This window comes from Plecotus auritus (assembly GCF_963455305.1).
Source record: "Plecotus auritus genome assembly, chromosome: 3".
Classification (NCBI taxonomy): Eukaryota; Metazoa; Chordata; class Mammalia; order Chiroptera; family Vespertilionidae; genus Plecotus; species Plecotus auritus.
Genome location: NC_137772.1, coordinates 96,701,276 through 96,724,910, shown reverse-complemented (window position 1 = coordinate 96,724,910; position 23,635 = coordinate 96,701,276). Strand labels below are relative to the sequence as shown.

The 23,635-nt window shown below is 42.7% G+C and overlaps 1 protein-coding gene across 3 annotated transcripts in view; it reads left to right on the top strand.

Annotated features, from left to right (window-relative positions):
• ATP7B (ATPase copper transporting beta) overlaps positions 1 to 23,635 on the top strand; it is a 97,996-nt gene that overhangs the window by 42,865 nt on the left and 31,496 nt on the right. For 2 of the 3 annotated variants that reach the window (XM_080662338.1, XM_080662340.1), the window contains exons 3-6: positions 6,881 to 8,108; positions 16,502 to 16,759; positions 18,600 to 18,763; positions 21,573 to 21,734. In XM_080662338.1, coding sequence (XP_080518464.1) covers positions 6,881 to 8,108; positions 16,502 to 16,759; positions 18,600 to 18,763; positions 21,573 to 21,734 — 1,812 coding nt within the window. The remainder of the gene's footprint in view (positions 1 to 6,880; positions 8,109 to 16,501; positions 16,760 to 18,599; positions 18,764 to 21,572; positions 21,735 to 23,635) is intronic. The other variant, XM_080662339.1, reaches the window with a different exon arrangement.

Genomic DNA, 23,635 nt, shown 5'->3' with positions numbered 1-23,635 from the left:
TGAGACTTGCGACCAGGGGAGCAATAGGCAGTGGCAGCTCTTCCCAGGCTATCCCCCTGAACCTGTCTCCAAGGCCCCCTATTCTCTGACTTTTCAGTGAGCCAAGGCAACTTAGTCTAGGCTCTCCCATTGCTTCTTCTATGCCCTTCTTTGTTTCACTGTCCTAAGTATATTTTTGCTGTGGTCAGTAAATTATTGCTTGTTTTTCTACACTTTGTCTCTTGATTGAAATCTTTCCCTCAAGAAGAGAAGACCCGAGGTCTGGTCGTCTCCCCGGTAACAATACCAGAAAACAAACGTGGATTTTCATTTTATCTAAGGCAAAGAAGAAAATGTTTTGTTAAACCATCCTATATAATAAAACTCTAATATGCAAATTGGCCAAATGACAGAATGGCCAGTCTCTATGATGTGCACTCACCACCAGGGGGCAGCTCCTGCATTGAGCATCTGCCCCCCAAGAGGGCGTGACCAGTAGTGGTGATTGGGGGGCGGGGCCAGCCAGTGGGCGGCACCAGGCCGCCAGCCAAGGCAGGTGCCAGTGGGGGCCCCCCCATCACCCTGTCTGCTGCCTCGCTCCCTCCCATCTCCGCTGCCTCGCTCCCTTCTCCATCACTTCGCTCTCTTCACTTCCTTCTACAGCACTTGGCTTCCTTCTACGCTGTCTTCAGTCTTCATTCTGAGCCTGTGTATGCAAATTAACCGCCATCTTTGTTGGGTTAATTTGCATACTCACTCCTGATTGGCTGGTCGGCATAGTGGAGGGACAGTCAGTTTGCATGTTTCTCTTTTATTAGTGTAGACTAGAGGCCTGGTGCACGAAATTCATGCATGGGGGGGTGGGGAGGAGGGGTCCCTCAGCCAGGCCTGTGTCCTCTTGCAATCCGGGACCCCTTGGGCGGTGTCATGCCTAAGCCAGCAGTTGGACATCCCTCTCACAATCCGGGACACTGCATGCACCAGTGACCATACTTTTCATACAGGTGAAAGGCATCTTGCTGTTGTATGGGCAGCTACATTTTTTTGCCCTGGTTATAAAAAGTAGTACATAACATGATCCTTCTGAGGCAGTAATACCATATTCCCCATCTTATGGGTGGAAAAACTGAAGCAGAGGGAAGTTAAGTAGTTGGCTTTGTCACACAATTATAAGTGTCAGCATCAGGGCTGACCACAAAATGTGCAAGCCAGAGTCCATGCATGTCATTGCTGTATCATCCTGTTTTTTCAGTGTTAGAGTAGCCTTGCCAGGTTTTAATTTTTAAATCTAAGAGACTGTTCCCAATATACAGGGTAGGGTCCCTAGGCCTGGGCAGTGATCAGGGCCATATGTGGGGCACTCCCACAGTGGACCGATCCTCGCAGGCCACACCCCCCACCAGTGCACGAATCACGTGCACCAGGTCTCTAGTTATCAGATAAGAACAGAGCCAGGCAGGGACTCAGTCACAGTGTATTCAGGAGGATGTACAAAATTGCCACCTCTGCCTGTGTCCTATCTCCTAAATGTAGTTGCTTTGAGTGATTTGGAGTTAGAGATACGTATTGAAGAAAGCAGAGAGAGTACTGATGTTCTACTGTAGTTTTCTGAAGTTCCCAAGATAGCTAGAGGTGACAGATACTAAGGGATTAAGGCCAGGCTCAGCCTCAGGCAGCTGGCCTCAGTGGTCCTGGCCACACCCTTACCTCCCTACTACATTCACTCTGTACTGCTCCAGTAGCTGTATTTCTTTCATTTTGCTTTTCTGCATTGCAGTCTCTTTCTGTAATTAACATGGCTAAAAAGAAAAAGTAACCTCAAAAGTTGTTTTTTAAAAAATAGAGCTTGCTAGACTTTTGAGCTGGGTTTAAATCCCAGCTCTGTTATTTAAATGGATTTGTGGCATTGGATAAATCTCAGTCTGTCTCAACAGTAAAATGGTGATAAGAATGCCTCCTTATAGAATAACCTTGAGTATTAGGGATATAGAATGTCATCCTTATAAAATAACACTGAGAATCATTAACTGTTTGCTACCATTGGGTCTGTGTACATATAAAAAAGTCAGGACTTTTCTGTATTTTGAATTTGTGAAAGTTTAGGAATATAGAGTTGTATGAGGTGGAGGTTATATATTGGAAAATTTGCCTACATGCATGACATTTTTGGCTTATAAGTGGTTAAGGGCATTATACACCCTTCAAAGTGAAAGAAGTCTCAAGGATAAGTGGGCAAGTGGTACCTTATTTAAAGGGTGATGGGGATCCATATGTAATTGAGAGATCTCAAAAGTGACTAGTGGTTTTTCCACTATGTACATGATAGTATTGCTCTTTGATGTGTAATCACGGTTCTTTTCTACGACTTTTCAATTTTAGTCTGGCTTTGAAAACTTTCATCAAAACATGCCACCTGATTTCCAATTTCTTCATACCAGATTGGCCTGAAAGTCTTCTTTTTCTTTCCTCCCTCCATCTTGTTGAATCAACACTTTATATTCCTTTACCTATTTTTACCTGGCACTCTCAGCAAATTCCATGTGACCTGGGTGCTTGGAGAGATAGTAAAGAATGGAAATTCATTTTGGATTTCCCTCTGTGGAATCCCTCTCTCCTCTTGTATTTGTTTTTTTTTTTTTTTTTTAATTGTTTGAAGTATTACAAATAGTAGTACATATGTCTCCTATTTTTTTCCTTCCCCATTGACCTTCCCCCGGCCTCCCCTTCCCCCCAGTACATGCCTTTACCTGCCCCCTCCCCCCAGTGTTTTTTATCCATTGGTTAGGCTTATATGCTCCTCTTGTATTTGTAATCCCTTCTAATACCAATGCCTATCATACTAGTAGTTTATTAAAAATTCAAAAGCTAGCAAAAATTCTTCCCCAACCTGGTGTTGGGCCTACAGAAGTCCCAGATGTTTGTCTTCAAGGAGTACATAATTTAGTGAGAATTAAACAACACTAGGGCTTCTACAAGGTTTTCCCTGAGTACAGAATTTGTCTCCTGGGCCCACTCTCCAATGCCCTTGATTGCTTGAAGAGTCCTTAAACCTAAATTTATTTGTTTGAACTCATTACATGAGAGTTTTTCACCACCAAGGATTGTCTTCAGAGTGGAATTAAAAGTATGCGCATCCACCCACCACGTGTGTACACTTATAAACTATCCAAACACTGAATAACTGTTAGGAGATTGTAAACCTTCAGATACTCTGGTGATTCATAAAGTTGATTATTTGCAAAGTTTTGTCTTCCTTAACTGCTTGTCCTTAGAAACCTGCCTGTCAGGAAGGGGGTGCCTCTGAGCATTGTTTGCTACAAACAAATAGCTTCCAACACTTCTGCTAACCCGTTTTGGCAGTAATCCAGGGATTAAGAACCAGCACTGTGATTTGGGGTTTGGTAAGGTGTAGCTAGACCTAAGACAAAAAAAAAAAAGGAGTTGGGTAGGGATTTATTTTTCCAACAGACTGGGTGGTTGAGGTTTATGTCTTTTTATAAGGAGGCAATTTCTGCTTACTAACATATTAAAGTGAATGTCGTTAGATATTTTCTTAGTTTTCATTTCATCTTTTTCAGTTAAATAAGTATTTAATTAATATCAATTACAATTACAATCAAGTCACAGTTCTAGGTCTCCTTTATACTCATGTTATTTTATTTTAATTTTTCAATTAGTTATTAGAATTTGGTATCACAATTTGGTATTATATAGTAAGTTGTACAGTGAAAAGTAACTCTTCCCCCTCTTATACCCTAGTCACTTGATCCCTTCAACTGTCCAATTCTCAAATTCTGCACTAGTTTCTTAAATATTATCCCAGAGATAATCCATGCATGTATAAGCATCTGTATGTACAATAGTCTTTTTCTCACGCAAATAATGCTAGCATACTGTGATAGATTCATTTTGGTGGTCCTTCCAATGAACTACACCTCCCTGTGTTTAAGTCTTTATGTAATTATCTTCATATTGATGAATCCATGTGACTAGATTTGACCAATGGCAAACTAGTAAGAGTGATGCAGGGGGCAGGCTTGATAAATGCTTGCACATGGGATCTGTTCTCCGGGCATGCTCACTATTGTGACACGCCCTTTCAGAACCTACAAACCACCAATTGTGAGGTGTACCCAGCCTAGAGGCTACATGGAACAGAACTGAGGTTTCTGCAACCACCAGCTTCCAGACAGCAGCTGGCATCAACTTGCCAGTCATTGTGATGAATGAACCATCTTGGAAGTGGCACCTCCAGCCCGAGCAGTCCACTCCAGAAAATGCTATGTGGCATAGAGAGCGAGCTTAATATATCAGGCCCTGTCCAAATTGAAAATCTATGTGTATTCGTTATAAACCACTTAATTTGGTGTCATGCAGCAATAGATAACAGAAGGTACTATATATTTCTGTGCCTTGCTTTTCACTGAACAATATATTAGATATCAGTCTATTTCAGTATTTACAAAGTTGCTTTAATCTTTTTAAGAGCTGGATAGTATTCCATTGTATGGCTGTGCAATAATCTAATTAATCATCCTCTTATTTATGGACATTTATTTCCAATCTTTTGTTGTATGCTTCCTTTTGCATATAAACATATATATTTACTGGCTAAATTTTTAGATATGAAGTTGCTGGGTCAAAGAATATGTGAATTTGTAATTTTAATACGTATTGCCAAGTTGCCTTCCAGAGAAGTGACATTCCCACTAGTTCTGAGGATCAAAATGAGTGCCAATCTGAATGTTGAAAACTGTGCCACAGTGAGGTTTGAATGTTACATTTCTCCTTTAATCGTTTTTTATATATTATACAGCCATTTGTATTTTCTTTTTGATGAACTACCCTCTTTTTTTCTGTTGGGTTGTTAACCTTTTTCTTCTTTGAAGGACCTCTTTATGTGTTACAGAAATTAGCTCTTAGTTTGCTTAATGTGAAGTCAAGCTTTCCCCCCTCAGTTTCTTCTTTAACTTTTGCCTTGGTTTGAGCAATTTCTTCTCTTATTATAGTTAGATATATCAATCTGTAATTTTATAGCTTCTGGATTTTCTTGTTTTTGTTTTGTCATATTTAGACTTTCCTCACTCTGAGATTATAATAGATATTCCCCTATGTTTTTATTATTCTGCTTTTTATATCTTCCTTTTAAATCTATCTGAAATGTCTTTTGATACATACCTTCTGGATTTATATTTTTCCAGATAGATTTCTGAGGTGTGGCTATCCAATTGTCAGTTAATACTGTTGAGCCATGTCATCCTGATATACTACATTTCCATATTTACACCATATATAATTTCAGTTTACTTACTGAATTCAGCAACCCTACTTGGTTGCTGTCCCTTACATAATTATTCCCTCTTTTCTATACTATTTTAGAAAATTCTATAGTAAGTATTTTTAAAAACAATTCTTTATAATTATTAATCTCAAACTAGCTTATGATTTCCTTTGTGGATTATACAAATGAACGTTTATAGTTGGTTTTAAAAGTTATTTAAACTTGTTAAGCTGCTCAAAATCTGAAGTTAGAAAGATTATGCATTTTATGCATGGCGATACGGAGATCCATGTAACTGAGATTCGTCTGAAGATAAGTAGGATTGTGTAGGAGCAGAGAGTGACATGATTTTTCATCATGTACCATGTATAAAGGCCTGTTCCCAAATTTCTGAAATACGTAATAGTACTGGTATAAAAACTGTATCTAATTAAGAGAGTGCTGAGGCTGGGACCCTGTGAAAGAAAATCATGTTATGTTAATAGAATGGCTGAGGCCTCATCATTATGAGAAGAAACCAGGTAATTATACTTGTACTGTGGTATATTAAGAAAATGGGTCCATTTAATTTGGTAACACACTTGTCATTTTATGTAATGACTACAGCTGTCCTGAATACTAGGGAGGACAGTGACACTCAGCAAAGGCAGAATTGAGAAGTTCCTTGTTAAACTCAACTTCCTATTCTCCCAGCGTTTCCATTCCTGCCCTTCTTGGCCCAGCTCAGTTCCTCTGACTCACGGAGCATACTTCCAGATCTTTTTTCACGGGTATATATGGTCTGACCCCATGGGGCCTGGAAGGTCTGCATTTGGAACATGCCGAGAGTTTGACATGCTTGAGTACCCTGTGATTGTTAAGGATAGTTAAGCCCTGCTGAGAGATTGAGACAGACACACCTAGAATGAGATACGGAATTAAAGTGTTACCTAATCTTTGTATTTGCATTGCAGCGAAATCCTTAATTTAGAGCTGAAAGGACCAAGTTAGGGGGGCGGTTTCAGGTATCGTCCAGTACTGGGGGAGGGTCTCTTGGGAGACCTGTGGGCTGCTGTGCTTACTGTCTCTGTCACAGGCTTGCATGCTTGTTCTATGCTTGTAAACTGCGTCATGCTCTCCTCCTTTCCCATAGACATCTCCACATCTTCTAGGTAAGAAAAAACATTTCACTAAGGTAGGCAAGTTGACTTGTAGGTCAGAATCACAGAATGTCAGAACTAAAAGGAACCTGTCTGAACCCTTTCATTTGATAAACACAATTGATTTTCGAACAACATGAATAAGTGGACCTGTGCAGTTCAAACCTGTGTTGTTCAAGGGTCAACTTTTTAGATCTAAGGTTGGGAATTTATGGATGTGGAGGGCTGGGTGTTAAGTTTTTGTGGAATCAAAATTATATGCAGATTTTTTACTATAGGAATTGGCATCCCCAGCCCCTGCATTGTTCAGGGTCAACTGTGATGTCTATAGCTTTCTTTCCCTGCTTTTTATGCTTTGTACTCTTGGGATGTTTTAACACCAGTGGCATTGTTTTCCATTTTTTCAGTGACAGACAAGGTGGGATAATTTAGAAAAAAATTTTGTTTTAAGAATAAAAAAAGTTATTTCTTTTTCTTTTAGAGTCTGTCTAAACTTTCTTTGCCTGCTCGTGGCTGGGAACCAACAATGAAGCAGAATTTCGCCTTTGACAATGTTGGCTACGAAGATAGTCCGGACAGTACGTGCCCTTCGCAGACAACCAGTGGCACCATCAGCATTTTGGGCATGACTTGCCAGTCATGTGTAAAGTCTATTGAGGGCAGGATTTCCAGTTTGAAAGGCATTGTGAGTATTAAGGTTTCCCTGGAACAAGGCAACGCAATTGTAAAATATGTGCCATCAGTTATGAGCCTGCCACAGGTTTGCTGTCAAATTGAGGACATGGGCTTCGAGGCCAGCATTGCAGAAGGAAAGGCTGACTCCTGGCCTTTAAGGTCCTTGCCAGCCCTGGAGGCTCTGGTCAAGCTTCGAGTGGAGGGCATGACCTGCCAGTCCTGTGTCAGCTCCATAGAAGGCAAGATTGGGAAACTGCAAGGAGTGGTGAGAGTCAGAGTCTCACTCAGCAACCAAGAGGCAGTCATCATTTATCAGCCTTATCTTATTCAACCTCAAGACCTCAGGGACCATGTCAATGACATGGGGTTCGAAGCTGTCATCAAGAACAAAGTGGCTCCTGTAAGCCTGGGACAAATTGATATTGGGCGGTTACAGAGCACTTACTCAAAGACACCTTCAACTTTTAACCAGAATGTCAATAACTCTCAGACCTTGGAGCACCAAGGGAGCCATGTGGTCACCCTGCAACTGAGCATAGATGGAATGCACTGTAAGTCTTGTGTCCGGAATATTGAAGAAAATATCAGCAAACTCCCAGGAGTTCAAAATATTCAGGTGTCCTTGGAGAACAGAACTGCCCAAGTACAGTACCATCCTTCTTATGTCTCCCCGGGGGCCCTGCAGAAGGCAATTGAGGCTCTTCCACCAGGGAACTTTAAAGTTTCTCTTCCTGATGGAGCAGAAGGAAGTGGGACAGATAACAGGTCTTCTACACGTCACTCCCCTGTCCCTGCCCAGAGAACCCAGGTGCAAGACACGTGCTGTACCATGGTGCTTGTTATTGCTGGCATGACCTGTGCATCCTGTGTCCAGTCCATCGAAGGCCTGATCTCACAAAGGGAAGGTGTGCAGCAAATATCAGTCTCTCTGGCTGATGGAACTGGAACAATTCTCTATGATCCCTCTATAATTAACCCAGAAGAGCTCCGAGCTGCTGTAGAAGAAATGGGATTTGAGGTTTCCATTGCTTCTGGTACGTAGTTAACCCTGGGGTTGTCTCCTTTCTCTCTGTGTCTTATGGCATTGTACCTGCGTGTTTGGATAGGTGAACCACACTCGCTGCCTCACATGTGAACCATGGTAACAGAATTCTGCAACTTTCCCTTGTGTGTGAAGTTTTTCAGGATAGAGGGAATAGAATTTCCAAGTGATTATTTAGATTTTTGCCTCTTGTGTAGCTGGGACTAAAATGCTGAGGTCCTTGGATTCTTGTCTTTTTTTCTGAACAGAACCCTGATTCTGTTTTTGTTTGTTTTGTTTTGTTTTTAAAAATATATTTTTATAGATTTCAGAGAGGAAGGGAGAGGGAGAGAGAGATAGAAACATCAATGATGAGAGAGAATCATTGATTGGCTGCCTCCTGCATGCCCCCCACTGGGGATTGATCCCACAACCCAGGTGTGTGCCTGATTGGGAATTGAACTGTGACCTCCTGGTTCATAAATTGATGCTCAATCACTGAGGCACCTTGGCTTTTAAAAAGAGTACAGTAGGAATATCAGGTCTTTCTCTGACCAAAGGAATCATCATCATTCTCCCTGAAGATTTCTCTGCTAAACAGAATAAAATCATAAAAATAACGTAATATTAGTCTCACCACCCAGAGCCCATTCTCTTGAAAGTGGGAAGTAAGGGAAGGACTTAAGGATGATTTCCTTTGCCCCCTTTGATGGCTGTGAGAAGATGGGTGTGGTGAAATTTTCTGCAAAAGCACAAAGGGTCCACATACCTTGATGTCAACCTCACTAAACAGAGTTTCCAGGGTTGTGGCATCCCTGCTCTCCCCCTCTTCTCATTGACTGGTCACTTGCTGATTTTTCATTTTCCTTACATAAGAGCCCAGCAAATATAGCATAATTTCTATCATACACCAGGATTGTGTGAGTTGTAGGCTACTGGATGAGTGCCACATGGCTTCTCCTGAGAGCTTATGTTGTAGTAAGAAGGGTTCTGAGAGGAGGGAACCCTTGCAGTGTAACGGGACAAGTCCTGTGCAAGCCCAGGCAAGGGGCACCTGAGCCAAGCTCCCAGCTTAGGCAGGTCTCCTCTGGGAGAGTGAGTGGCAGTGAGCCAGTGAGGGGCAGGGGACTGGGTTGGGGCAGGAGGGGTGGGGAAGTGACCAGGGACAAAGCAGCCTGGACAGTGGTCTGAAGGCCTGAGAGGCAGCACAGTATGTTGGGGAAGCTGCAGAGAAGAGGAGAGTGGCCTGAGTGTGAGGACTCACAGAGGGTGGTGGACGGTGGCTGGGCCACCTCAAATAGGCCCTGCATGTCAAGTTGAGTTTAGACTTTATTATAACGGCAAGGGGAGTCACCAGAAGATTTTAATCAGAGGAAGTACAGACCAGATTATGTTTTAGGGGACCAGTCAGTGTCAGGGTACAGTGGGGGTTGAGGCAGTGAGACCACATAAGAGGCTGGGTGAGAAATGATGTGGACTGGAGAGCAAGAGATGGATTTGGAAGACACTCAGGTCAGATCTGCCAAGCTTGGTGTCAGATTAAGGGTATGTGTGATGGGGGCAGGCTAGGGAGGAAAGGGAGAGCCTGGGATGAGCCCCAGCTGAGGTAGATGCTGGAGTGTGGCTGGGCTTATGAGGCCCGAATTTTTGGGAGAGTGGGGCTGGAAATGCAGATTTGAGTGATTGGAGCCAGAGATGACAGAGGGCCTGAAGAGTGAGTGTGAGAAGGGAAGGAGCAGAGGAGGAATGTGATGGCACTGGTGTGGAAGGAATAGGGGGATGGGGGTGATGGTACCTATAGGAGGAGGATCTTGCCGGCGAGTGACATGAGAAGAGGGAAGAGTCCTGGAAATAAAGGAAGAGGGTCCAGAGAGGCTAAGGTTTAACTAAGAGGAGACCATCAGTTGGAGTTGCTCACTGCCTGCATGGTGGCAGGGAGGTGCAGACCTCCAGTAGCTTAGGCCTGGATGGGTCAGAGTGGAGTAGAAGATAGGGAGGGGTGGTTGAGAGAGGCTGAAGATAAGGAGGGAGTGTGGGACATTCTGTGAGAGACAGCTATGTGAGTGGTAATGTTTTTACTCTTTAGATTCCAAGATACACGCCCTGTATGTCAGTGCAAATGCAGGGTGAACTTGGATGTGGACAGTTTCTCAGCCTCTGGCTGGAGCTTCATGCTCATCCCAAAGCAGAACTTGTGGGCAAAGCCCACTGACCATACTCAGGGCCAGCTGCATTTGAGTTTCCCACATCCATTTTCTGACCGCCACTGAGATAGAGAATTTCTCCCTGTAAAGTTTGCTCTGTGTGATACTTTACTGCACACACACATCTTAAAAGGAGTGGGTAAGTCAGGTGGACTGACTTGGCCTCATCTGTACTTTGTTTTTGTACCAAGTTTCAGGAAGGAGGTGGGTTTTTGTTTATTTATTTAAAATAAAAATCAATAAGGAAAACACAAAAGAACAGTAAATCCTGTACTCAAAAGGTGAGCAATATAGTATGAAGCCATCATCTGCTATATCTCTGTGAAATTTAAGGTCTTTCAACAGTGGAATCAGGTTATTGGCAATATAAAGAAATTTGGATTAAATTAAACCTAAAAGAAAAAAACCCCAGTGATTTTTCTTGGCCAGAGTTATAAGAGTTATGTTTATCCCAAGAGGTATTTAGGATATCAGATTTACCAAATAAGAAATATAGGACACTTAGTTAAATTTGACTTTCAGATAAATAACAAATTTTTTTTTAGTATAAGTATGTCCCAAATACTGCATGGGACATACTTATACTAAAAGATTATTCATGTTTTTTCTGAAATTCAAATTTAGCTGGACATTCTGTATTTTACCTGTCAATCTTAGTTTAGGATAAACTGTAAATATGCTGTGACTACCCCTTATAGCCACTTAAATGTTAAAAAGGCATCATTTGTATTTGATTATTCATTCTAGATTGATTGGGAACCCCTTGAGGGCACTTTTCAAACCATGTGATTTGTTTCTTCTTTGACTCAGTAGCACCCAGCACGAAGTAGGTATTTGTGAAGGAAATGAAAGAGAAAGAAAATAATGGGCTGTGACCAGCAGGGTCACAGGGTAGCTCAATTGTGGGCTTTAATCCAGGGAATTATTTACAGAGATTTTAGCTGAAAAACCAAACAGAATAGGAAGGAAACCCTAGATTAGCACTAGCAGAAGCCACCACCTCCAGGCAGGTGGGTCTGAAGGAAGAGGGCATTATAAGAGCCCAAGGTCGAGGTTGCCTGGTGGCAACTGGTGCTATTGAAACTAAGAAGGGAAAGGCTATAGCCAGGCCCTGGCCAGTGTTGCTAAGTGGTTAGAGTGTCAGCCTGCAAACTGAAGGGTCTCCGGTTTGATAACCAGTCAAGGGCATGTACCCAAGTTGTAGGATTGATCCCCAGCTCTGGTCCAGGTACATGCAGGAGGCAACCAATCAATGTGTCTCTCTCACATCGATGTTTCTCTCTCTCTCCCATCCCTTCCACTCTCTCTAAAAATCAATGGAAAAAATACCCTCAAGGAAAAAAAAATATCCTCAAGGTGAGGATTAACAACAAAAAAAGAAAGGCTAGAGCCAGGAGCTGGGATCGTAATAGACAGATGGGAAACACTTTTATTTCCCCCCTTTCTGTACTATCATTTCCCACTTTTTACCTCCTGTGTGCCAAATTTAATCAGAAACTAGTTGACAAGAAAGCCGGGTAAGTGGTTTGCAGGGGTCAGAACCCTTGATAATGAAGCGGAGGGCAGGAAGGGAAGGTCTGTGAGAGCACATAGGCAAGTGACAGGCTTTGAATTTCAGCCATTTTATTTTGTTATTAGACTGAAAGGGTCCATTTGCCTGCACACATCAAAAGTGCACACATCAAAGGCCAATAAAACATGAACAGGAGTTTGCAGCCAAGAAAGTAAGGATTTATTAAGGAGATAGTGCCATGCCCCAAGTCACAGGTAGCTCGTGCTCAATGACCTGGCTCCCCGATGGCTTCCAGGGGATGGATTATATAGGGAAAAGATCATTAGTCATAGTGACTAAAGGAATTAGAGTTGTGGTCTCTTCTGATTGGTTGGTGCCAGGGTAATTCATTGTTGCATTTGGTCCTAATGTCAGCTATGGAGTTGCTCCGTCCAACTTCGCAAGGAATTGTCCTGTGAGATCTTTCCGCTTTCCTGGGTCAGGAACTAAAACACAACTGAGGCCAAGATATTGTCTTTAGTTGGATTGAAAACTTTCTCTATAGTCAATAGACCCAGGACCTTGTTTCTAAGACTACTGGATGCTCAGCAACCTGCTGACCAGGTGCATGTTTGCCTACAAGCTGGGCCTCAATGACCTGCCCCAGTCAGTCGCCTTTTTCAGTGCCGTCGACATTGACCGGTGTCTCAGGAAGGAAGTGACCATGGATTGTAAAACGCCCTCCAACCCGACTGGGATGGAAAGGAGATACGGGATTCCCCAGGGCGAAGCGCTGGATATCTACCAGGTCCTGGAACTCACCAAAGGCTCCCTGGAGAGGCGGGCATTGCTCCCATGGAGCTCACCGGGTGCGCGCGCCCACACTCAGGCTTTCGGCTGTGCTTTCCAGTAGCAGGCCCTGCCAGGGAGGACCGCCTCTCACAGAAGGTGCAGCCGATTTCAACGGGTTCAGAACCAAGAGGCCAACGTCGGTGCAGGCTGTCGGACAAGGGGTAGTGTTGCTTGTCGGGTAAACAGAAAGCAGAAGCCCCAAAGTGCACATTAACTCAGGCATTTCGTTTCTTTTCTCCTTTTCTTCTTGGCTGGTTCTTTGTTCTGTTCCCTGTGCTCTGACGCAGCATCCTAGAAGTAACGCTTGGGGTGACCACCCTGCTCAGAGGCCCGGAAATAAACACAGATCCTTTATCTTCTCAAAAAAAAGACTACTGGATGCTGACCAGAACCTCATTGTCCTGAGGGCTTAATGATTAAGCAAGGGAGAGGGAGGTGGTTGAGTCAGGGTGCTGGGTGAGGCCAGTTGAGTCAAGGGAAAAGTAGAAATAAAAGGCCAGATTAAAGAAATTAAGGTTTCTGCAGTTATAATTTGACTGGTTTTTATCTAGACCTGGTTTTTATCTAGAAGGCAGCTCTGCATCTGTTCACTTATTTACCTGGTAACTATTTTTTGAATGAATGAATAAATTGATGGACAGATGAATGGATATATGAATATAGTGTGAGGAAAAGTCATCTGTTAGGTATAATATATTCCCCTCACTGTTGTAAATATGTAATGCCATTTTTTTGGCACGGTTCTCTCGTACCAGCATGTGTTGAGGATCTTCTGGGTCTCAGGCACTGTGCTAGCTGCCATGAAGTACTCAGAGTCTAGTACCTGCCTGTGTGTGGTTCCTGTGGGGTAGCAGATCACAGAGACCCATCATCCAAGGAAGGTTTAGAATAATTGCAACAGGTAAGGTATTGGTAAAGGAGAAAATCCAGCATCTGGTTGTGGGGCTCCCAGAGACTTGATGGTAGAGGTAGTGTTGGAGGAGGGCTTAGATAGGATATCAGAATGGATAGGATTTCATCTGGCACACTGGGCAGAGGAGACATAAGCATAGGCCCACAGGGAGGAGTCCCCAGGTATGTCTTGAAAGCAGTCTGGCTTAGATGAAGCTTGGGTATAAGGTTGTACAGGTCAGCATCCTGGTCCACACCACCATTATCTGTCTCCCAGATCTTGCAAGAGGCTCTGAACTGGTGCCTCTATTTCCTGATTTTCCTCCTTGTAGTGTTTTCCCTGCCCAGCATTCACAGAGATCCTATTATTCTGCTGATGCTCCAAAACTCTCCCTTCTCATATTGTAAGAGGAGGAGCCCTTATGCCATAAGGCTTATGGTGATCTAGAAGCCCCCTTCCTCACACATTACCTTTCTGACCCCTTTGGAGTCCTCATGTTTGGCTTGTTGTTGCTGTCCTCTCTGTCTGGAATTCTCTTCCCTCAAAGTCCACATGGTTCACTTCAGTTCATATATGGTCTTGTAGACTTTTCCCAAAGCATATATAATTTATATTTAGAAATATGTAGGTTTGTATTAGACATAGTTTTGTAATATCTTTTTTTCTCTGCAATTTATCATAATCATCCTTGTAAGCTCCATTCTTATGTCTGCATAGTGTTCCATCATATGGATGTACCATAACTTAGTCAGAGTTCTCTTAGACTGTTCCCATCTATTTTGTGTGCAGGTGATTGTAAATAATACTGATGGGCATCTTTGAGGCTAAATCTTTGTATACATACTTTATTAAATATCTGAAAGTGCAAATGCTGGGTCACAAGGTATAAACATTATTTAATTCCATCACAAATATTTATTGTATCTCTACTAAGTACCAAGCAGTTAGAGGAACTGATCTTAATAATACATATTGCCAAGTAATCATCCAGAAAGCCTATTCAATTTATATGTTCACCCGTGGTGTCCACATAGGTTAATAAAAGTTCCAGTAGCATAAACTTGTTTGGGTTTTTGTTAACTTATTTTAACTTTCTTTAGCAAGCTCAGAAGCCCAGAATTTAGTTGAGTCAGACCTCAATGTTGAAAATAACAATGTGTAAATTGTAGGTTAGTAAGGGTATGATGTGCTCTATAATAGCATGAAAATTATGGAGATTGTTGACCACAATATTTGGATAGAAGGCAGGTGAATCCAGAGGACAGCTGATGTACAGCGAAAATAGGAAGAGGTTGGACAGGAGGGTCGATGGGTACGGGAGGTGGAGTGTTAAGAGGTGGCCATAGAATAGAATTTGTGAGTTTGAGACTGCAGGGGTAGAGTCATTTTGAACAATGATAAAGTCTAGGAGAGTAAACTGTGCTGGTGGGTGAGGTGATGTCTTTGCAGCATGGTAGGGATCCTGGAAGGCCAGATTACTGAGGGTCTTCCATGAAGGTGCTGAAAGTGTCGATCAACTGGACTCTTTTTTTATTTTTATTTTATTTACAACTGGACTCTTAAAGTGAATATAAATAATTTGAGCACATTTCAGAAAATGAGCAAAACATTCTAAGATGTGAGATTTATTCAGAAGGGAAACTTAAAATTCATGGTCTGTTGTCAATACAGGTTAATGCCAACTTTTATCTTCTGCAGCAGTGGATTTTCAAATGGAATTTCATCATTAGATGATGTAATTATCTTTTCTACATCATAGCTATTTTGTGTCATCAAAATCATGTGACTTTCTGGATGAAAACGTTCTGTATTTTTATCTGTTTGACAAAATCAGTTACATCGGTATATACATTTGTGGAAGAAAGAACAATAGCTCCCCCAAATCCTTGTAATTTAGTGGGGGAAAGGATGGTCTTTTCAGTATATGGGGCCAGATCAATAGGATATCCTAGTGGAAAGAAATTAACCTTGACTATCACCTCATACATGTATAAATGTTAATTTGAAGTATATCATAGGCCTGATTGATTGATAAGTTGGGCTTCATTAAATTAAGGACTTCTTTTATCAAAAGAGACACCATTAGATGAGAGTGAAAACACAAACTATAGACTGAGAGCAGATATATGTAGTTCAATCCACTGACAAAGGATTCATGTCCAGAATATATAGGACTTCTGCAAACAATAAGAAAAAGACAGACAACTCAGTAAAATGTTTTGGATCATTTTGATTCTTTCTCATGGGGAGGGAGCAAACCTCTGCTAACTAGAATGTAATAACAGTTAAAGGAACAGAGCCTATAGTTAAACAGACCTGGTTCAAAGCTAGCTTCACTATTACAACCTGAGGGGTTTGGGTCAAATTATTTAATTTCGTGTAACTCATTTCTTTATCTATAAAATGGGAATAATAGTAGTATTTATCACATAGCTATTTTAAGATTAAAGGATGTCACACATGTTTAGCAGAGTGCCTGGTGAGTTCTTATTGTTATCCTTATCTAATTAGAGCATTCATTTAGCCAGACCATTTCATTCTTCAAGTATCGGCATATTTCATGTGTCTGTAATTGTGTGCCTAAGGGAGAAAGTGATGAAAAGGCCAACCAATGTAACCTCTCCAAGCTTTTATCTGAATACTAGAAGCCCGATGCACGAAGACTTGTGCCAGAATGGGCCTTCCTTTCCCTGGTTGCCGGCACCACCTTCGCTCTGGGTTGGAGCCGCCTTTCTGCCTTTCCACGCTGCTCAGACCCCCAGCTGCTTGGCGCCCATGTACGCAAATTAACCCACCATCTTTGTTGGGTTAATTTGCATACTCCTGATTGGCTGGTGGGCGTTGCGAATGTACGGTCAATTAGCATGTTACTCTTTTATTAGGTAGATTGTCAGGCTTGACCTCCTGCTGTGAAGAAAATCTCAACTATTTGTTCTAATTTGATGATTTCTGACATTTTATTCCAGTAGACTATCCTGGCAACCATGTTGGAGAGCACAGTGTGGCGAATTCCACAGCACAAACTACAACGGGCATGCCTGTTTCTGTACAGAGAGTGGCTTGCCATGCTGGGGACCCCCCTAAAATCCACAGCTCTGGCCTCTCAGCAAAGTCCCCACAAGACTCCACAACAGTGACACCAAAAAAGTGCTTTTTACAGATCACAGGCATGACCTGTGCTTCCTGTGTGTCTAACATAGAGAGAAACCTGCAGAAAAAAGCCGGTAAGAGACTATGCCCACCCATGTTCCACTGGGGATGCTGCATCTGGACTGTCCAACACTGAATTCAGTCTCCACTGTTTGCATTTATCAGTGGCCCTGATAATCTGGTAGCAAATTCATTATGTGATAGTATAGATGTTTATCTAATGTTCGTGGGCAGTTGGCATCTGTTCTTTAAGAGGTATTTAATTTGAGATAAATGTGTCTGAATAAGTTAACTATGGGAATTCCAGTTTAGAGGTCATGGCACATTCCATTGGTAGCCTCTCAATTGGCTTGTCCTTCTAGTATCCTTATCTTTCTCCTCCAATTCCATCAACCTCTTAGTATCAAGTGAATAAATAGCCTGTATTTTGTGAAGTTCCAATTTCAAATATTTCATTTTTTTGTCCCTGTAAACTATAGAGTGCTGTGGATTTGCCAAAGTCTTGTCTTCCAAACTACATTTTCAATATTCTCTTAAACCTGAAAGTGCAACAATTTTTTGTTTGGAAAATATTTTACCCATGACCCTCCCATGCCACCAGAGTTAGAAAAATTTTCCCTTTCCTCATTCCAGTGGTTTCATGTGTCTCTCTGATGTGTCTCCCTGGCCCTTAGAGTCAACCCTAAATTAGGATGACACTTTGTCTAGCCTCTTTTAGCTCCCTGGAGCTTTAGAATGACCTTGTCCAAATTGAGGTGTTAAAGGGACTTCCTTTGTCATCCACAGAAAGGCTGCCCATAAAATTAACCTGGATCTCACAATGCCTGTTTCTGTTCCTGACTTGAATCCCTTATTTTTATCCTTTATGGCATTCTTTTTTGTTGTTGTTAATCCTTACCCAAGGATTTTTTTCTATTGCTTTTCAGAGAGAGTGGAAGGGAGCAAGAGTGGGAGGGAGCGAAGAAGGAAGGGAGGGAGGGGGAGAAACATTGACGTGAGAGAGACACATCAATAGTTGCTGAGAGAGACACATTGATCAGTTGCCTCCCGCATGCACCCCAACAGGGGGTGGGGAGCAAACCTGCAACCCAGGTACCTACTCTTGACCAGCAATCAAACCCATGACCCTTTGGTGCTCAGGATGATGATCTAACCACTGGGAACACTGGTGAGGTCCCTTATGGCATTCTTAAAGCACATCATTGCTTTCATCTATATCAATATACCTTTTCCCCCTTAAACTAACACAATAGTGTTATTAGCAAGATAGTCCATGGGATTTCTTTTTCACTTCTTGGAATGATCAGAAACTGAAAAAATGTATGGAAAACCAGTTTTGAAAATTATTTTTCTTTATATGAAAGTGACTGAAGAAAAAGTATTTCTTTACTGTAACAGTAGTTGCTGGCTGCAGACTAGATCCCTTGCTTTGAGATGCTTGCACCCATCAGCGTATTCTAGAGCCTGACTTGGAGTGGTCCCCTGGGCCAGCAGAATGAGTATCACCTGGGAGCTGGCTGACCTGCAGAACCTCAGACACTACCCCAGACCCACTGAACCAGAATCTGTAGTTTAATAAGGTCTTCAAAGTGATTCATATGCCCATTAAAGTATGAAAAATATTGTTCTAGAACAGTGGTTCACACTCTTGGCTATACATTAGAATCACCTGGGGAGCTTTGAAAAAGATGCCTCGCACTCACCTGCAGATTCTGATTTAATTGGCCTGGGTTAAGAGCCAGGCATGATGGTAGTTAAAAGCTCCCCAAGCGGTCCTAATGCGCAGGCCAAGTTTGGGAATCACTGTTCCAGAGACTTCAGGGGCAGATGGTTTCTTGTTGTTGTTTTTCTAGGTTATGTTGAACACCCAGAGACCTTGCCTAGAGTGTTACAGCTGTAGCTTGATGGTTTCAGGTATTCTCTCCGTGCTGGTTGCCTTGATGGCCGGAAAGGCAGAGGTTAAGTACAATCCAGAAGTCATCCAGCCACTCGAGATAGCTCAGCTCATCCAGGACTTGGGCTTTGGGGCAGCAGTAATGGAAGACTACACAGGTTCCGATGGCGACATTGAGCTGATCGTAAGTACAGTGACTGAGCTGGAGCTGGGGCTAGCGGGTGGCAGGCCTCTGACAACCTGCAAATGTGATCAGTCAGCTTTCTCCATCTTGCTTATATCAAGTTTGCTGTTGTTTTCTTTGTATTATTTTGTATTGAAGCCAACAGGACCTCTTCATTTTGTGAAGGAATGTTTGTTACGTCAGAAAGTCACAGGAGTGAATCCCACTGGGTACATTCAGGCTATTAGAAGGAGGAGGAGATGGTGCGAGTATTGGAGGAAGATGAATTTAATTAAAATGGCGACTGTCCCGAGTTGGTGGTTGGAGGGAGTTGAAGAGGAACACTCCATACAGCCTGAATAGAGGAAACTAGAATATCCGCGGTGTCTTGAAGCTAGAGGAGGTGAATCAGCACTGTAGCCAGTGTCATTACAGATGGAGGGGGCTTGTAGTGGGCACAGGGGCATCCAGAAGGTAACTGGTGATAGGCTTGTCCTGAAGTGCTCAGTCTGGGTGAAGGCCAAGTATAGTTGCTGTTCCCAGTGTGGTCATGGTGGCAGGGGTAGGGTGGTGGTGGTGGGGGGGGGGGGGTGTTTTCTGTCCATTGTTGCCGGCTGCATGTGTCAACAAATGTTTGAAAACAACAGGTATGTCTACTATTTTGAAAATGCTATGTTTACAAGCACTTACGTACAAACCTCGTTTTGTGTAAATAAAGCAGACATAGAAAAAATGCACAAGGAATTGAGTAATGCTGTTTTACTTAGGTAAAAGAATCTTTTACTTCCTTCCTGTGTTTAGTCACTGCCTAATGGTAAGTAAATGTTTGAAGAATAAGTACTAAGGACACGAATGGCACTTTGACCTGCTGATAAGTGGTGTTCTTCGTTGAGTGAAGTCTTTGCTTTGGATGGGCCTCCCATGTGTGTTGAGTGGGAAAGGGTGATACTCACTGGATTACGGCTCAAGCAGACACCCTGCTCAGACCACTATGGTGTGGAAAAATCTGAACCAAGAATATTGTTGGAAAAGGTGAAACTTTTTTGAGCAATGTTTTTATCATCACATGTTCAGACATTTTATGTTTGTATGTAATGGTATTCTGGGAAATGCTGTCCACTGATACTTGGAGGAGTGAATTATCTCGTTTGCCTTCTACATATTACAGGGACGGAATGTCTCATTCCTGTTTCTCAAGTCAAGATACACAGCAGGGCGTGGCAGAGCGGCAGAGCTTGCACGGGGCTTGAATTCAGGCTCTCGCTGCAGGGATGTGTCTTCCCTGGTCTGTGAGATCACCTCCTGATGCTTGCTGCAGAGTGCAGAGCCATGCTCCAGCTCTGCCACTCACTGGTGTGTGACTGGACACATTCCTAAACCTCCTAGTGCTAGGGTTACTGAGTTCTACCTTGTAGGGTTGATGTGAGCAGGATAGTGCCTAGGGGAGTGCCTGGCAAGTTGCAAGTGTGCAATAAGTGTTACCTATTACTACTATAAAAGTAAAACAAGAGCTTAGAAGCAACGTTGAAATATTTGTACACTTTATAAAATTCTATTTGCATAGCCACCTGCCAGCCAGTAAGCTTCTTGTCTGTGTGATGGTCCTCCCTTTCCTCCTTTTCCTTCCATCCCATTACAGATGAGCTTGCTTCTCCTTTTCCCCTGATTCTACATGGGACTCTTCCATCTCTTCTAATACTTGATTCTTGGATTACTGATCCAGATTTCAAAGTGCAGCTCTAGTCTCATTCCAGTACTCATTACCTCTCCATGACTTCCCATCCTTCCATGACTTTCCATCAAGTACTGGCTTAGCAACCCTTTTTATTTTTATTTTATTTTATTTTTTGTTAATCTTCACCTGAGGATATTTTTCCCATTGATTTTTTAATTAGAATGGAAGAGAGGGGGAGAGACACAGAGAGAAACATCGATGTGACAGACATACATCAATTGGTTGCCTCCACACGTGCCCCACCAGGGGCCGGGGATTGAGCCTGTAACCAAGGTATATGCCCTTGACCAGAATCGAACCTATGATCCTTCAGTCCGCGGGCCAACACTCTAACCACTGAGCACCCGGCCAGGGCTTAGCAACCCTTTTTAGTTGGGTGCTCGAGATCTTCATGTGGTCCCAGCCAACATGGCAGGCTTCCTCTCCATTGCATATCCTGTGCCCTGCCAGCGCTGACTATTGGTGGTTGCCAGAACACCACGTGCTGCCCTGCCTTTTGTATTTCCCCATGCTTCTCTTTTTGTGATAATTCTTACTTTCACCTGGAAATACCCTATCCATTCTCTGGGACTACCTCAAATCCCATCAACTCGATCACTCAATTTCTAAATCATTTTCTCCTTTGATAATGTGCTATTGACATTCTTACCCACAGCTGCAGACCAGATGCCAGCAACACTCGGGACCATAGAGAGTATTTCAAGAGCTCAGAGGATTTTGTAGAGTTGCACATCCTTATCAGTTTGAGGCAGAGAAGGTGCATGCGCTATTATTCTGGTGTTGCTGGTGAGATGACTGAGACAGAGTGTACTTGGCTGATGAAAGCCCATAGTTGTCAGAGCCGCTTCTGTCATTTGCCATCTGCTTAGTAGAGTGGCTATGTCTCCTGTACCAGAGTTGGGGAAGAACCACTGTTTCTATTCTTGATGCCCCCGGGTGAAAGATCGGGGTGAAGATGTTGCTCACAGGGTTTGAAGGTGGGAATGCAGAGTCTTGGGGAGGGTGCTGTGGGAGGCGGGGAGGCTCAGAAGCTCGTGGCTGCCTGTGTGCCTCTTTATTCTGGATCAGCAGGATTTTTGTCATCTTGTGCTGCAGATCACTGGGATGACCTGCGCTTCCTGTGTTCACAACATAGAGTCCAAACTCATGAGGACGAATGGCATCACCCATGCCTCCGTGGCCCTTGCAACCAGCAAAGCCCATGTGAAGTTTGATCCTGAAATTATAGGTCCGAGGGATATTGTCAGAATTATTGAGGTAAGTCAGTCATTTAAAAAATTATTCCATCTTTTAAAAAACTAATTTATACCCATTGAGAGAGAGAGAGAGAGAGAGAGAGAGAGAGAGAGAGAATATAGCTAAAAGGTCACCTAAAATCCTTCAACTTTTCAATGGAAATAAACTGAATCATTACAAAATAAACTGAAGTTAAGTGAATATCAGATATTCTAAGAGGAAAAGCAGTGAATGGACAAGAATGTTGGAGAAAAAAAGATGTTATTGTTTTAATTTCAGATATTCCCTGAGAAACACCAATATTGCCAAGATACCTGGTACATGGGGTTAAATCACCTAAGTATACTATTTAGGTATGATTTATGTCTGTACCAAGTATCTATAGATTAAAGAAATGTTGATATTTGAAAGAATTATATGCATTTGCCACTATGCTAGGCCTGCTTTATAATGGGAGATTTTGGTAATTTCTCCTTTGGAAAATCAATTAGAATACTTTTCACACACTCCCTACCTCTCTGTTCCACTCAGTTTGTCCACAGACATACCATTTCCTTCTTAAGGTCTATATTATACTGCACCATAAGAGGAAGAGCATTAGTGGTGATCTTAATGGGTTATGACAGTCAAAACCAAACAAGATTAACTTGTAACAACTAATGGTGAAAGTAAATGAAGTTTAGCAGAAACTACTCTTAGGAACTTTCTTATGAAATGAAACATCTTGTAGCAGGTTTAATTTTGTCTATACTTTTCACTGTGTGTGTGCTGCATGCATGTGTTTGAAGAGAGATGTCTGTTGAATGGCTTGGCAGAGCTTTTTGATATGCAAATAATACTGTCACTCTGCACTGCTGGACAGTGCCTCACACTCAGAGACAGACAACACAGCTTCATTATCAGATGAGGAAAGATCCCAAGAGGGGCTAAGTACTTTGTTCACTGATGCCCAGCTAAAGGTTGCAGGACTGTCTTTCAAACCCAGCTCTTACCAGCCTTTCTATTTCTACCACACTACAGGTCTGTGATATGGCATTGACTTGGCTAAGAAGTCAGACTGATATACTAAGTAGTAGGGAGAGTCAAGGTGGTACTTTGAACATGGCTCAGTATCCTTCTCTTGTATAATGCCCTCGCTGGCCTCCACGGTGTTCTCTAAGTTTGGCATGGCCCCCCTCTTTGCCCTTACTTGAGGTAGACTGCCAGTGTCTGGCCTCCATTCTTGTGATTCTGGGGCATCTTTTCCTAGTATAATTCGGGTGGTATTAGTTGTGTAAGAATTTGTCTTCAGATTGTCTTAGATGCTCTGTCTCCCACCATAGCTTTAATTTTTGCGTGAAATCCCAGTGCCAGAGTTGTGGAGCCCTTCTTTATTTTGTGTTAGCTGACAGAACATTTCCTGACAGCTTTTTCTGTTTGTATTTCTAAAGGATATTAGAGACATTAGTGATCAGATCAAATAAGGCAGAGAGGGCAAAGAAGAGAGGCAGCAAAGGAAATGTTTGGGTTAATCCCTGAAGACAGCATCGGAATGAGGTGCGGTCTCTGGTCTCAATCAAGTGACAGCTTGCAGATACTGAAGTAGCCAAGGTCTGCTCCGAGTGAAGAGGCCTGTGTTGAGAGCCTGGAGAAGTGAGCACTGGATCTGGGTATTCTGATAATGCCATGCCTTTGGACAGAGTGTTTAACCTCCCTGACCCTCAGTTTCCTCATGCAGAGAATGAAAGCAGCTGACCACTCTGTATTTGGGATTCCTTAACTCAGAAATTCTGAGTTTACAACTCAACACTGATCAGTTTGGGGCACACTGATATTATCTCCAGAGCCTGCTGCCTTTGTTGACAGAAGGAACAGGAATTGCCATCTGAAGCCATCTCCTTGGGATGCTGCAGCCTCTAAGCGTAGATGGTGTGGGTCCTCTG